Below are 16831 nucleotides of genomic sequence, written 5' to 3'. Positions count from 1 at the left end.
ATCGTGATGTAGGTATGTGGGGGCGTGTTAGAACGAGCCGTTTTAGGTAGGCGTGGTTGACTCTTAACTTTTATAAAGAATATCTCTTTGGATTTTTGGATTTGAGACTTTAGTCTTTGCAACGTTACAGATCTTCTTTATGCACCAAGAGCTTGTAACACTCCAAAGAGAAAGGAAAAATTTAAATCGCATCATATGACCCCTTTAAAATGTTCTTTAAACTAACAAAAAAATTTTATTTTAAGAACTTTTCACTGAAAGGTTCTTTGGGGGACCAAAAATAACTTCTCTGTGGTATTATTGTGAAACCCCCCTTTCGGAAACCTTTATTTATTTATTTTGTTGAGAAGTAGAAAAAATTATTTCCATGTTCGCATAATTTAATAATTAAAATCCTAGGATTCTGCAAGTTATTTAAATGATTTGCTCACTTTCTCACACAAAACAATCACAGTACTTGAAATACAGGTCTGGGTTGTGCAGGTGATTTGAGGTTGATAAGTTATCTGATGGTGCTGCCACTCTCTCTAAGAGGGAGATGGCAGTTTCATATCTTTTTCAGGTTCGTATCTTTCGCTAATAGCAGGTCAAGAGAAGTAAAAGCATGCAATCTCTTAAGCTGACAAAAATCTACATTTTTAGGATACACCATATACAGGCTGCCTGGAGTGGCTTTCAAACAGTACCTATCCTGACAATTGAAATATATCCTTTAAAAGCTCATTATCAAAAACAAACAAACAATAAAACTTCTTTAACGTTTTTGAAGTTTAAATGTATTATGATCAATTTTTAGCAAACTCCAAAATAAGTATTATGAAAGAAATAATCGAAAAGTAGTGAACAAGAGGTCACATGTTGTCTGAACATACATTTTTAGAGACCTTCATGATATAAATACCACAGAACAGCTCATGTTTCCATTTTTCCTCTTGGGCCTTGAATTATGATTCCATTAGAGACCTTAAAACATCATAAGTGTTTATGTGTGGGACAGTATGAAAAGCTTAGACCACCACCTTGTGGCCTCAAAGGGACATGACATACAAATCTTTTTTTCTTCTCTAAATGTATTTGTATTTGCCTATGTACAAAAAAAAAAAACATGTATATATACCCTGTTGTTTGCAGTCTATGGTATAGAATAAATACATAATATAAAAAGGATATGATATGATATGATATGATATAGGCTACCAGCAATTAAGCATTAATAATAATACAATGTAAAGGATATTTACATACATTTGGAATGCATTAAAAGTTGTACAATTTTAACAAATTTAAGGTTTAGTTTTTGCAATTATTAATATAATTATTATTATTTGTGAAGTCTATCCAAAACAGGTGCTCTATTTCTTCTATTAAATTTGCGAGGAGTGATATTTAACCACATTTATATAAACTTACTGTGTTGTAATTTGAGAGCAATATCAAATTCAGCAGTTTTTGATTGATATCTGGTGGAAGGTGGAAGTACAGAGTACTAATAACATCATTAAAGTGAACTAAGCAGGATATTATGAAACTTTTGTTTTCGTAAAAGCAGATAACAGCCATAAATTACACAACTTCAAATATGATCCAGATGTCTGGATATGGAACTCAAATGACTGTGTGGGTGTGAATGAACACAACGCTGCCTATTGAAGCAAAAGTAGCCCGCCCTCTCTACTTTATCATTGGTCAAAAGGCACGTCGCTCTTACACTTTCGAGTTGTCATTGGTCCCCGCAGTGTTGTCGAGCGCGTTCTTTGATGACGTAGCGGCTTGACCTCCCAGTGCTAAAAGATGATTGGGTAATCTTCGAGTCGACCATAAACTTCTGGGTTTCTATTGGTTAGTTTAGACACGCCTGTCCTCCATTGCCCAAATCTCACATCTGAAGGTTAAAGTCTGTCTGTCTCCATCACACCGCACTTCAATCCAGTGGTACTTGCGTATCAGTCTCCTTCTTCTCGCTCATAATTTGTAGAAATATTAACACAATATCATGTCGATATTTGGTGAAGTCCCGCAAGCTGCTCCTGTCGCAGTGTTTAAACTGACAGCAGATTTCCGTGAAGATCAGAATCCCAGCAAGGTGAATCTGGGAGTCGGAGGTGAGAGATGCGCTTTATATCAACACATACACACACGTGTATATCAGAATATACGAATATGAATGTCAGTGTGTCCATGCACACACTGTTATCTTCTCTGACAACAGTATGCCTCATATATGATAAGAACTGAACACATCTGTCTGTTCTGCTTCACTGCAGCTCATTGCATTTAAAAATGTCTATTTTATAAATTAGAGTGAACTATAGCCTGTTTCGTTTTGAAGGGTTATGATGGTGGGAGCATCCAATAACAGCATCAGTAACATGATATACTCCATTAAAGGCAGGGTATGTGATTTTTCAAAAACACTTTAGAAAACTGATTCGGGCCGAATAGCAAAACAAACTTGTAGCCAATCAGCAATAAGGGGCGTGTCTACTCGTCTCGTGATGTGGAGGAGAGAGCTTTCAGTGCATGGGACGGACATTAGCCGAGCCGAGCGACAGAAAGATAGAGATGGCGGATAAAAAACAAAAGAGGAAAACGTCTGCGGAACGATAAGGCAAGAAGTAGGACCCGTGTAAATATCGGATCAGCTTTCCAGCGCTGGAGAGAACTCAAGGAGCGGAGGCCTGCGATCGGACGCCGAGGTTGCTTTGTTTCTTCTCAATAGGTGAGTAACACCGTGTCTACAACAACTAAAGTCTGCCTACACTGGACGCGAGAAAGATACACTGGACGCGATCAAAGGGCCGTTGAAAACCCTTTGAAATTTGTGTCAGCACGTCATAAATAGAACCTGGCAGCAGTTTTCTGTCGGGGATTTGTTGTGCCGCGCCGCTCACGTCCGTAGACATGGTGTAACATTGGTTTTGCTTTGTTTCACAGAACTAATCGTTGCCTGGGTTGCGTACGTATATGTGGGGCGGAGCTATCAAAATAGGGGCAAGACCCTTTTGGGGTAGGGGCGTGTTTGTTTTGGTGATTTCAAATATCAATATTGGCTACCAGAAATCGCTTACTCTGCCTTTAAACTGTTATATTCTTAACTGCATGACATGTACATCGTTTTAGACTGTAGGCAAGTCATGCATACAGATCTGATATTGAATTGTTATATTTTCTGTTTATATTTTCTCTTTAAATATTGTATCGATAGACTAATACAAACTCAAAAATGGTCAGTCCCTGCATAATAACCATTTTTCCATTATGGTCTCATTTCATATTTTTGATGACTTGACTATTACTCTAAAATATAGACAATATATAATAAAAAATGAATTGGTGTTAAATTGTAAATGACTTGTATTATATCACATTAAATAAACCAGTGATCTGACATTAAACTAAAGTCATCGCATTTAGCTCCAGAGGCATCTAGGGTTTCTAAATATATTAAAGGATAGAGTTACTCTTCCGGCATTGGTCGTTTCTATTGGAGACCAGGCCCATGTGCAGTGCTGTTAACTGGGGATGAATAGATTACAGTATTATTGTGTAGAAGCAGTTGTCATGTGTCATCTGCTGTGTAGTTATTCCTGATCCCAGTTAGAGAGCTTGACCTCAGAGGTTTGTGGGAGGATTATCTTTATCTTCCGCTTTTCCTGACACCCTGCTGACACCACCACTCCTGAGGTTCTGAGACTGAAAATCCCTGAGTCATGATTGTGTGTGGACTGTTTTGGAACACCTCCCCCTGACTTGTGGTCTTTCCTCAGATTGAAATGATTAGGCCTATCCCTCTGGAGCAACCCAGAACACTGATTTCATGTGCTTCCTAAAGACATTTACAGTGTCTAACTACATCTTGTCATACTTCTGCAGAAGTTGACAAAAAATATGTGTGGAATATGCTTCTTTTCTCATATTTTTTAAAAGGCTGATAATTATACTAAACTGGATAAGTTGCGCCATAAACTGGTCATTGTCATTGATCTAATATTTGATACATTCAAACATGCAGATTTATTAAAATCATTGCTCCACTTCACAATCTTTTGATTCAAAAACTTTTTAAACAGAATTTATTTGGATGCATTTTGTTCTGTATTTGTGTAGGATTTTTAATTCAAGAATTGCATCAGGACATGAACAGTACACGTTATTGTCGAATAAACTAATTTTGCTCTTGGGTGAAAGTTCACAGATAAATTCTGATTATAGACAGGCCTGATAAAAAAGGAACAATTACGCATGCATGACATATATTGATTAGATAGGAATTCAGGGTGCTGAAATGTCCACTGTTCAAAAGTTTTTGAAATAAGTCTTTCTTGCTCACCAAGGCTGCATTTATTTGATCAAAAATACAGTAAAAACAGTTATATTGTGAAATATTACAATTTAAAGTTTTCCATTTTCTTATATTTTAACGTTTAATTCATGTCTGTAATGGCAAAGCTGAATTTTCAGCATCATTACTCTAGTCTTCAGTGTCATGATGTTTTTGGCTATTTTTTGATTTAATAAAAAATTCAAAAGAACAGCATTTATTTGAAACAAAATTGTTTTCTAACACTGAAATATATATATAAGCTTGTTTTTCATCAACCCGTCAAAATGTACAGCAGGGCATGCAAATTCGGCCCGCTTTTGGCCAGACAGAAACTGCACACAGACTGAATGTAAATATAGGTCTCTGACACTAGGTGGCGCTTATGGAAAAGCTGAATTAGAGCCGTTTCCCGTAACCTCCGTGGACAAAAACAGCATTGCGATTAAGAACACTTCCTTTAGGTATTACATGAGAACTTTTCCACGACATTCTAATTTATTGAGATGCACCTGTATATGCTGTCACTTTTGATCAATGTAATGCATTCTTGTTGAATAAAAGTATTAATTTCTTTTAAAAATATTTGCACCAAACATTTGAATGGTAGTGTACAATTCAAAATTTTGCCTTTGTATTTTGAAGCAGTCTAGTTTAAATGTTCATCGTCTTTCTCCCCCTAGCCTACAGGACAGATGAAGGTCAGCCTTGGGTTCTGCCCGTGGTGAGAAAAGTGGAGAAGATGATCGCTGATGACCATAGTTTGAACCACGAGTACCTGCCCATTCTAGGCCTGCCAGAGTTTCGTTCAAGCTCATCTAAGATCGCTTTGGGTGAAGACAGTCCTGCCATCAAGGACAATCGGGTCAGATGAGATGCTTAAAAACCAATTTTTTTAAAAACGTTTTAAAATGGAATTTATTCCTGTGATGACAAACCTGAATTTTCAGAACCCATTACTCCAGTCTCCAGTGTCACATGGTCCTTCAGAAATCATTATTTTCATTTTTAGCAAAAAAAATTCAAATTTAGAAAAAAAAATTCATATTTAGCAAAAAGTTTATTTGGGACCTTGTTACGCATTTTGAAGTGGGATCGTTCTAATGTAGATGTTTCTGTTGTTTTTGTATTGCAGGTAGGAGCTGTGCAGTGTTTAGGTGGCACTGGTGCTCTGAAGATCGGAGCCGAGTTTCTTCGCCGTTGGTATAATGGAACTGACAACACAAAAACTCCAGTTTATGTGTCGGCACCCACATGGGGTGAGCACAAGATCTATTTACAGAAGGAAAATACTGTAATAATATTCTAATATTTTATATAATATAAAGTATATGTTTATAGAGCTTAACATGCTGACCTTAAGTTCAATAATTAACTTTGTTTTTATGTATTATTGTCTCAAATGCTTAAAATGTTCAGTTCAGTTTGTGGTCTTTTATTCAAGAGAACCACAATGCTGTTTTCTCTAACGCTGGATTTGAGGACATCCGTCCATACAAATACTGGGATGCAGGGAAGCGTGGACTTGATTTGGAAGGTTTTCTGGGTGACCTAGAGGTTAGTAGTGATTTCGAAATTCCATTGTCTTTAACGAAACAAGCTCTTCATAGTTACTTATTTATCAGTAATTGATAAATGTTATCTAAAAACCTTTCATTATGCCCAAAAAGAAGTGTTGAGCATGACACTCAAGGTATTAGTTCAGATTGTCTTGCTTTAGTGGCATTTTCTAATGGCTCTAAAAATGCTATTTTTAAAAACGTAGAGTACACTAACTAAGTTCGGTGTCAGAAAGATTTTTTAAATAAGAAATTAATACTTATATTTAGCAAGGATGCATTAAATTGATCTAGTTTGAAACTTTTACATCGTTACAAAAAATTCTATTTCAAATAAATGCTGTTCTTTTGAACTTTCTATTTATCCAAGAATCCTATAGTAAAATATTAATCAGCTCAAATTGAACATTGATCATTTGAAGAAATAAATATAAGAAATGTTTCTTGAGCAGCAAATCAGCATATTAGAAGGATTTCTGAAGGATAATGTGACCCTGAACACTGGAGCAATGATGCTGAAAATTCAGCTTTGCCATCATGGGAATAATTTCAAAAACATCAAAAAATCCTACTGAACCAAAACTTTTCAATGGTAGAGTATTTTTGTTTTCTTTACTTGCTATATACCAGAGATACCCAAACCTAGATTTGTCTCGCTATACCGTATTACAAGAGGAAGGAAAAAATGCCATTGAAGCATAACTTAATTTCTTATTTATATTTTTGTTATAACTTTTTTGATTATTTTTGCATTGAAATGTAAGAAACAATAAGCGAATTTGATAAAAAAAAAATAAAAAAAGTATTTTAATGTTAATATAATTAGATACAATGCAACATTTAATTTTGGCCCACAGCCCTAAATGAAATGAGATTTTTAGCTCTTTATGTTAAAAAGTTTGAACACCTCTGCTATATACAGTCCAAATGAAAACATGTCTTTCCTGTCAGAGCGCACCTGATCACTCCATCTTTGTGCTGCATGCCTGCGCTCACAACCCCACCGGCACAGATCCCACCCAGGACCAATGGAAGCAGATCGCTGATGTCATGAAGGTGAGACCATCACAACAACCCCACATCATCTCACTCAGATTAGAACACTGAAGCTCATGGTACAAAAATGGATCCTAATTGCATGTAATAAGCCATTTAAGCACAACGTGCAATTACAACCTACCGATGTCTAAGTTTAAACTCTTAGCAGTTTTATAAATACTGAGTTAACTATTGCATAATCACCTAAAGCCAAAACTGTAGAGTCATGCAGGGCACAGAATGTTCCTGAAAAGTTCATCAATAGAGCTGTAATTACCTAAAACGCATTTTTGCATGGCAGAGATGTTGTTATCTGACTTTTTTCTTCTCTCATCTCTCTCTTCAGCGAAAGAGTCTGTTTGCCTTCTTTGATTCAGCCTATCAGGGTTTTGCCTCAGGAAATTTAGATAAGGACGCCTGGGCTGTCCGCTATTTTGTGTCACAAGGTTTTGAATTGTTCTGTGCCCAGTCGTTTTCAAAGAACTTCGGTCTGTACAGTAAGTGGTTCCAGTGTTACATGTTAGAGATGACATTTTAATGCCTTGTACTGTGTCCTTGTTCAGAACCATTTGATTGTAAAGAATAATCTGACTCCACAGATGAGAGAGTGGGGAACCTGACTGTTGTAGCCAAAGACCAAGACAATTTGAACCGTGTATTGTCTCAAATGGAGAAGATCGTTCGAATCACCTGGTCCAACCCTCCGTCCCAGGGTGCACGTCTGGTTGCCATCACACTCAACACCCCTGAACTCTTTGCTGAATGGTGAATGCAATTCAAATGAATCTAGCGTCATGCGTTTGGTTAAAAAAAAAACATATTTAATAGTGCAAGTATATAATTAAGCGATTCTCATGAAAACTACATGAAAACACATTTCTCCCCAAAATTCCCATTAGTGTATTTAAAAGAAAAATCTAATTTTCATTACTGTAATGGAAAAAAAAAAACAATTACACATTATTTAAATTGTAAATTATTAAATGCACTGCTTTTCATTTATGCTGATTTAAAAAATATAATAGATCATAGAAAAAATAGCACCACTCTGCATCATATATATAAATCTTCATTCTTATGTTAAAAACTGTACATGGTAGAGAGTTTAATTAATATTTTGGAACTCAGCATTATCAAATTTGTCTTTTGTTTTAGATGCAGGGCTGTGCAGGACTTTTTTTTAGATTTTGGGATGAAATGCGACCTGGATGTGTTCTTGACAGATTTTGTGAGATTCACCAGTGTATGTGTATGTTTTAGTTATGGGTTATTTATAGTCTGGCATTTTACCATCTTTCTACAGGAAGGACAATGTGAAGACCATGGCAGACAGAGTCCTGCTCATGCGTGCTCAGCTGAAGGAAAAACTCAAAGCACTCGGAACTCCAGGAACCTGGGAGCACATCACTGAACAGATCGGCATGTTCAGCTTCACCGGACTCAACCGTAAATATCTCCTCCTAGCGCTTCACACTCTGTTCATCACGTGTCTCACCACTGGAGATACACGTACCTGCTGATTATTACACATTACTGCAACTGAAGAGAAATGTTTGATGTGGTTTCAAATCTTTATTTAAAGCCTTTTAGGCTATAGGCTTTAAAAGTAAGAGTAGGTAAATGCTCGTAGCTAAGAACATAGTTAACAGCTAGTACTGAGAAAATTAAAAGCTAGTACTGAGAAAATAGAAGTTAGTACTGAGAAAATAGTTAAAGTTAGTACTTAAAACAGTTAAAAGTTGCTACTTTGAAAAAAGGTTAAAAGTTAGTACTAAGAAAATAGTTGAAAGCTAGTAATCAGAGTTTAGCTAAAACTAGTATTTAGAAAGCAGTTATTTAGAAAGCAGTTAAAAGTTAGTACTAAAGAAAATAGTTAGAAGTTAGTACTGAGAAAATGGTTAAAAACTAGTACTTAAAAATAGTTAAAAAGGAGTACAGAGAAAATAGTTAGAAGCTAGTACTGAGAAAATAGTAGTTAGTACTGAGAAAACAGTTAAACCCTATTGAAAAAATAGTTAAAGTTAGTACTTAAAACAGTTAAAAGTTACTACTTTGAAAAAAGGTTAAAAGTTAGTACTAAGAAAATAGTTAAAAGCTAGTAATCAGAGTTTAGCTAAAACTAGTATTTAGAAAGCAGTTAAAAGTTAGTACTAAAGAAAATAGTTAGAAGTTAGTACTGAGAAAATTGTTAAAAACTAGTACTTCAAAATAGTTAAAAATTATTACCAAGAAAATAGTTAGAAGCTAGTACTGAGAAAATAGTAGTTAGTACTGAGAAAACAGTTAAACCCTATTTGAGAAAATAGTTAAAGTTAGTTCTTAAAATGGTTAAAAGTTACTACTTAGAAAAAAGGTTAAAAGTTAGTACTAAGAAAAAAGTTTACAAGTTAGTACTAAGAAAATAGTTGAAAGATAGTACTTAAAAATAGTTAAAAGCTAGTAATCAGAGATTTGTTAAAACTAGTATTTAGAAAACAGTTAAAAGTTAGTACTTGAGAAAATAGTTAAAAGCTAGTACTTAGAAAATAGATCAAAATTAGTACTGAGAAAATATTTAAAAGCTAGTACTGAGAAAATAGAATTTAGTACTGAGAAAATAGTTAAACCATACTAAAAAAAATGGTTAAAGTTAGTACTGAGAAAATAGTTAAAAGCTAGCACTTAGAAAATAGTTAAAAATTAGTGCTTAGAAAATAGTTAAAAGTTAGTACTGAGAAAATAGTTAAACATTACCACTGGGAAAATAATTTAAATTTAGTACTGTAAAAAGTGGTTAAAACTAGTAATGGAAAAAGGCATATTTTGTTTGCAGTGGCCACTTAGTTTGATATTTTGTTAATTAATGCAATGTGTCCTTTTCAAATTTACATAAAATGTTACTTAACCATTTCAAAATGTTATTTTCTATTTTACAGCTAAGCAGGTGGAGTACCTGGTGAAAGAAAAGCACATTTATCTAATGGCGAGCGGTCGCATCAACATGTGTGGCCTCACCACCAAGAACATCGACTATGTGGCCGAGTCCATTCATGAGGCTGTCACTACAGTCCAATAAGCACCTTTACCACACTTCCTGTTTGTGTGTGTGTGTCCACAGGAACATAGACACGCACGCACACACACACACACACTAATACACACCTTCACTCACCAGCTTTGCTGGTCTAATTTGCTGATCAGCATTTCAACATTCTATTTTAACTGTAATTATAAAGAAATGAAACGGTCCCAGAAGATATATAAATAATTATATATATATATTTCCCTTCGCCTTTCTCCTGTGTTTTCAGAAGAGAGTATGTTGAAATATTATCCGTGGTGTTCATTTAAATCTTGTTTCTATGAATAAGCACTTTGTGGTGGGATTTACAGTCAACCAAATGGCTCTCTCTGGATTTCATTAACCTGAAGGTCCAGCTTCACTGATTTTATGATTCTTCATGGTCTTAGGTTAAATTTAAACCGGTTAATGTGACTGGATCAGAGTTATAGGCAACCTTTGTGTTAGTGGGTGGAACAGGTAGAAACTAGCCTTTATTAACTTGTTGAATTTTATCATCGTGTCTGAAAATTTCACTGTATTGAGTGCTGAACTGAAGGACAATGTGCATGTTTTATGATCTATGTGTCTGTATTCTTAAAACATGCACACAGAGACGACTCTAGAACTTGAATGATGGGGGCATTAGATTGTGTTTAACTGTCAATTCCTGATGCTCTTACCTCAAATTAAATGGCTTGTGGTCTGTGAAGAGGTGCATTCTGGGATATTGGATCTCTGGCAGCTGAAAGAGAGTGAATTATACAGAAAAGTGATATGTGGGTTGAATATCATCTTTGATGTTCTGGAAATTCTGGGTTGTGAAGAGCCCAGGCGTTGTTTTGCACTTTTTTTTTTCTGATGTCTTTTTAATGTGCTGATTCTGGTCCATCACTTTCACTGCTGTGTTCTTGTGTTGTGTTCAGGCTCATTTGTGCACTGCAGGACCGTTTAATGAATGTGCAGCCATTAGTCCAAGTACATTACTCTCCCACCCAGCTTAGTCGCAAAAGATCAAACCTCTAGGAGTATTAAAACTCGTTGAGCACAAATATACTAATCAAAGTGCATTAAAATAAATGAAGTAAACAAACATGTTTTCTGGTGTGTTTTATTAGCACAAGTCACTTGTCCCAGTGGCTAGTGGTAGTATATTTATAGTATCATTCAGAAGTTTGGGGTATCATTAAGAAATCAATACTTGTTTTCAGCAAGGATGCATTAACTTGGTCAAAAGTGAAAGTTTGCAGCTTTTCTGAAACAAAACAAACACTGAGTAATGAGATGAAGTTTGTTAGTTAAGGCTACTTTTGCACCTTCAATTCTTTTCAAAACCACTTAATGTTCAACTTTGTAAAGTTTGACTATAACAGGGTTGGCAAATCATTTTTTAAAAAGATAAATCCTTGGTGTATTACTTTAAAATGTGTGATTTATTAACTGTACACAGAGTGATTGGCACTAGAATTTACTCTATCTATTCATATTATAAGCATGTCAATTTTAAACGTACTGTGACTAGGTTTGTTTCTTCATAAGAACGGATTTGGAAAAATTTAGCATTACATCACTGGATCACCATTGGATCCTCTGCAGTGAATGGGTGCCGTCAGAATGAGAGTCCAAACAGCTGATAAACACATCACAATAATCCACAAGTAATTCACACCACTCCAGTCCATTAACTAACATTTTGTGACGTGAAAAGTTGAATGTTTGTAAGAAACAAAGCAGTACCTGTTGTTGTCTCACATCAAAACCCACTGTCATATTTGTTTAGAACTGTCCTAGACTGTTGTCGCTTGTAAACTCTGCTTGATCTGTGCATATTTCTCTCCTGATTATGGATAGAGGACTCGTATTTTAACTGAAAGTCACAGTTTGAAGATAAAAAACCCTTAAAAATGGTTTTGTTTCTTTAAAATGTGCAGCTTTTCGCGTCAAAAGACATCAGTTGATAGACTGGAGTGGCATGGATTACTTGCGGATTGTTGTGATGTTTTTAGCAGCTGTTTGGACTCTCATTCTGACGGCACCCATTCACTGCAGAGGATCCACTGGTGAGCAAGTGATGTAATGATAAAATTTCTCCATATCTGATACAGAAACAGATCTACATCTTGGATGGCCTGAGGTGAGTACATTTTCGGATTCAGATTTTCATTTTTGAGTGAACTATAAGTAACTTTTCACTCTATGCAAAGCCATTAAAAAAAACATATTTTTAACTTTAGGGAGCCAAAAGTTTAAGAATCTGCCATTTAACAGGCACAGATATGACGATAAGCCTTCAATGTAGCAGATTCAGACTGATCTGGTGGCATCAGAACACACTTTATGATAAGCATATTCAAAGAATGTGTTCCACCTTAAAATAACACCCAGCAAAGGTTATCATCCTGAAATAGTCCAGCAGGTGTTAGACCTCAATGAGCTTTATTTTCACTCATGTAACTGAAGTGAAATTTGTTGATATGGATGCTCCATAACAGGACGATGAGCTCAGGAACACCATAATAAACCGTTGGTGTTGCTATATTGCTTAAAAGTGTTCATTTACTGCATTTGAACAAAAATTATGCTTTCCAAGACAAATTTGAGTCAAACCTTTATTTATTGGGAGGTCTGTGGTACTTCTCATTCTAAAATACCACATCAAGACTTAATAGAACATTTGATATTCTCTTTATATATATGTCCTTATATAATCAGAGCATCATTTTTTTGTAAAGTCATACACAATTCATCAGGTGTTTTCAAATAGAAGTCTTTGTAAACTCTGTAGAAACGTATATCGATCCTTCGGCCAACTCACTGTACAGAGAGCGAAAGCTGGAGAGGATTTTCTAAACGTCTTTAGCAAATACCCACAGTTTAAGGCTTAAATATACACATCACTGAATATGTCGTTTTGGTGGATGTCTTGTCTAAAGCAGCTGAGTCAATCAGTGGATGTGTTTGTTTGGAGGGGTTGATCCAGACGTCAGCATGCGTCACTCGGCCCACCCTGCAATGCAGCACAGTGACGTAAAAAGTGCTGCCCCCTCTTCTTTCTGTCTTTTTCCCTGTCAGCATGTGCTCTCCGTACATTGACTTTAGCTCAAAGTATTGCACAACACAAAGTGTCCATGTGACCTGAAAGCAAGCAGGCACATTCAGTTCACTCCAGATCATCAAGATGCAAAGCGACTTTATAAAAGGGGCTAGCTTGGTTATTGCTATTAAATATAGGGGTAAATATCAAGGGGAAAGAAACAGACATCCAGTGGTTTCCAGTCTTTGTGCTTTCTGTGTTCGACTTCCTAGTGGTGTGGTTGGTCACTGTTAGCATAGAGGCAAAAAGAGTCTCTCGTGGCCCAACAGTCTCTACATATCACCAGTGTCTGCTGCGTGCATGCAGTAGAGAGGTATTAACTCGACATACTCTGTAAAAAACAGCCTTTCATGCAAAACACATCCTATGTATAATACCCTGGCATAATGTAATCATGTGACCTGTTGTTGGCAGGGATGAGCTGATTGGTTAGTTTGTCATGAACACGGCATGCTGGGAAAGTCATGGCAGTGAACCAGTGATGGCAGCTCAGATATTTTTCTGATACTTTAGTGATTGTACACTTCCGGTCAAGAGTTTGAGGTCAGTAAGATTTTTTGTTATGAAAAAAAGTCTCATACTCCATAAGTATGCATTTATTTGATTGAAAATGCAGTAAAAACACTAATACTGTGAAATATTATTACAAATTAAAATAACTATTTTCTCTCTAAATATGTTTTAAAATGTAATTTATTTCTCTGGTGCAAAGCTGAATTTTCAGCATCATTACTCCATTCTTCAGTGTCACAGAATCCTTCAGAAATCAATCTAATATGCTGATTTGCTGCTCAAAAAAACATTTCTACTTATCATTAATATTTATTATTAAATATCTGCTTTTTAAAGATTATTTGATGTTCAAATAAGCAGTATTTATTTCAAATATAATTTTTTGTGACATTATAAAATATATTTCCTGCCACGTTTTTATCAATTTAAAGGAACACTCCACTATCTTTGAAAATAGGCTAATTTTCCAACTCCCCTAGAGTTAACCAGTTGAGTTTTACCATTTTCTAATCCATTCAGCCGATCTCCGGGTCTGGCGGTAGCACTTTTAGCTGTAGCTTAGCATAGATCATTGAATGTGATTACACCGTTAGCATCTCACTCAAAAATGACCAAAGAGTTTCAATATTTTTCCTATTTAAAACTTGACTCTTCTGTAGTTACATCGTGTACTAAGACCGACAGAAAATTAAAAGTTGCGATTTTCTAGGCCGATATGGCTAGGAACTATACTCTCATTCCGGCGTAATAATCAAGGAACTTTGCTGCTGTACCATGGGTGCAGCAGGCGCAATGATATTACGCATCGCCTAATACCTAATACCGAATACCTAAACCGCTGCACCCATGGTACGGCAGCAAAGTTCCTTGATTATTACGCCAGAATGAGAGTATAGTTCCTAGCCATATCGGCCTAGAAAATCGCAACTTTTCATTTTCTGTCGGTCTTAGTACACGATGTAACTACAGAAGAGTCAAGTTTTAAATAGGAAAAATATTAAAACTCTTTGGTCATTATTGAGTGAGATGCTAACGGTCTAATCAGATTCAATAATCTATGCTAAGCTACAGCTAAAAGTTCTACTGCCAGACCCCGAGATCGGCTGAATGGATTCGAAAACGGTAAAACTCAACTGTTTAACTCTAGGGGAGTTGGAAAATGAGCCTATTTTCAAAAATAGTGGAGTGTTCCTTTAAAGCATATCCTTTCTAAATAAAAGTATTAATTGCTTAAAAAAAATCTTACTGGCCTCAAACTTTTGAATGGTAGTATGAATGCCATTTAAAAAAGGCTCTAATTTACAGGAAGTATGAAGCTTGAAGATGAAATTCACATAGCAGCATGCTTATGTAAGGAAACGTGGGTGAGATTTTCAGCGTGTTGCAGTAAATTACTAAGTATTCTATCGTTTTCAAAAGGGCTCAAAACAAAATACTATAGGCTTCTTGCATGTTTTGGATATTGCTTATGATTTTTATATATATATATCTGAGGTGACATTTTAGTATCAATGCTTCAAGTTTTTTCAAGTTATGGCTTGCGCATATCCTAAATATCTATATTTCATACAGTAAACACAATGCTGTTCTAATAATAACAATAATAACACTGCTGTTTGAGAAAAGCATGCCGATATAATAAATGTTATTATTTTTAAACAAATAAATCTATTGTCAAATACATGTTCTTGGACCATTAGCACTGCCATCTCTCTTTGTATCCTGTGCTCTCAGCCGAACGGAAATGCAAAAATTAAAGCAAAATGATAAGAAATCAACATAAAATATTCATACTTTGAACACAGAAAATAGAAGAAAGAAAAAAGATTCTGACAGCACTTACCTAATATAGGTATTTTTTCTCTGTCTACATCTCAGCTATTCAACAGAATATGAAATACATGGGTCTGATCTGTCTCAAAGTGCTCTGATATCTTGATTAAGTTCCAGGCACAGCCTGACAAATACCTCTCACTTAATATGATAGAAAATCACACAATAAACACTTTGTTTCTACTGAAAGATGACCATATTTTGTGACATACTAAAGGTTCTGCCCTCTCATTGGTCAAACGGTTGGCTTCAGGTCTCCAGGCTTGTGCTTGCTGGCTTTGCCCGGGGTCAGAGGTCACAATGTCATTACCAGAGTGACTGGAGATGACATCATCATAAATCGCCATCAAAACTGTAGTATATCAACGGTTATGTAGCATCTCGTCAATGAAAAAAAAAAAACATGTGTCTTGCTGTATGTTGTATATTTCAGGTTTGTTGTAACAGTATATTCCTGAAGGCAAGGTTTTCTGATGCTATATCTGTTGTGGTGGTCATTGTACACTGGGTTGTGCTTTCTCTCACTCAGGATCCAGAGGAAGGCTTCAGAAGATTTCACATTTGTGGGAGAAGCAGGTGAGAGAGCAAGAGAGAAGCAAACCCGTACAATGAATGCTAGGTCTTCACCTGTGATTGTTCAGGATTGTCTTCCAAAGGTTTATCTCCATCACAAGACTTCTTTCTTTTTTTGTTGCCTGGAGAGTAGAAAGTGAAATGTAAAATGCCTAGTTTTGAACTGACCTGAATATTTGAAGTAAAAAAGCTGTCAACTGATAAGTATGAATAAGTGATGAAAATGTCTGATTGATGAAGACTGTATTTTAGCAAATAGAACATGTTTCTGGCAGGGTTGTGCACCATTCAGAATTTAAGTAAAAATGCTGAAACAGGATGCAGAATTGCAATTTGAATTTGAATGCAAGTATAAAATCAATTGAAATTCACGTAACTATTTTTTTTTTTTACCAGGAGAGTAATGTTTGTCAATCATTTGAATGTTAGCTTGACAAATGCATATTTAAAATAAAAATAAAAAATAATATTGAAAATTAAATATTATATATTTTCTATATATACTGGAATTTAAATTCATTTACTGTAAATGTACTACTTAAATTAATATACTCTAACTGTAATCATGTTTGAAAAATTGTTGAAAAGCCCTTTCAAGGTTTTCAAGTTTTAAGGTTTTTTAGACTTTCAAGAAAGAATAAATAAAAGACAGATTTGTAAAAAATAATTCATACTAAATTAATTAATTAATATTAAATATTATGTAATATAATAATTAAGAAAATGTTGATACATAAATCATATATATAATATATAAACATATCTATATATAAAGAAAGCTCAAAGTATATTGAAAATACACCGAATTTAAAGGGGTCATATGATGTTGCTAAAAAGAACATTATTTTGTGTATTTGGTG

At 35.2% G+C, this 16831-nt stretch overlaps 2 protein-coding genes across 3 annotated transcripts in view; one reads left to right on the top strand and one right to left on the bottom strand.

Moving 5' to 3' along the window:
* Positions 1-1864: 1864 nt before the first annotated feature.
* On the top strand, positions 1865-11051 carry got1 (glutamic-oxaloacetic transaminase 1, soluble). 2 transcript variants are annotated; one of them, XM_016561715.1, is made up of 10 exons: positions 1875-1898; positions 1947-2102; positions 5005-5186; positions 5457-5580; positions 5766-5878; positions 6832-6936; positions 7265-7415; positions 7518-7683; positions 8222-8364; positions 9834-11051. In XM_016561715.1, exons 2-10 carry the CDS (start codon positions 1994-1996, stop codon positions 9971-9973), a joined length of 1233 nt encoding a protein of 410 aa, XP_016417201.1. In that variant the 5' UTR covers positions 1875-1898; positions 1947-1993; the 3' UTR covers positions 9974-11051. The 2 variants fall into 2 exon arrangements, with proteins under 2 accessions (XP_016417200.1, XP_016417201.1); XM_016561714.1 differs by having other exon boundaries at positions 1865-2102.
* Positions 11052-15265: 4214 nt separating this feature from the next.
* Positions 15266-16831, bottom strand: part of LOC107747260 (metal transporter CNNM1-like) — a 20145-nt gene continuing 18579 nt past the window's right edge. Inside the window, exon 10 of the mRNA XM_016561713.1 lies at positions 15266-16093. Within this exon, the coding sequence (XP_016417199.1) occupies positions 16014-16093 (80 nt within the window). The 3' untranslated portion in view covers positions 15266-16013. The remainder of the gene's footprint in view (positions 16094-16831) is intronic.

This window comes from Sinocyclocheilus rhinocerous, unplaced genomic scaffold, assembly GCF_001515625.1.
Source record: "Sinocyclocheilus rhinocerous isolate Xijiao unplaced genomic scaffold, SAMN03320098_v1.1 scaffold1069, whole genome shotgun sequence".
Lineage (NCBI taxonomy): Eukaryota > Metazoa > Chordata > Actinopteri > Cypriniformes > Cyprinidae > Sinocyclocheilus > Sinocyclocheilus rhinocerous.
This window is presented reverse-complemented; position numbering and strand designations above follow the sequence as displayed.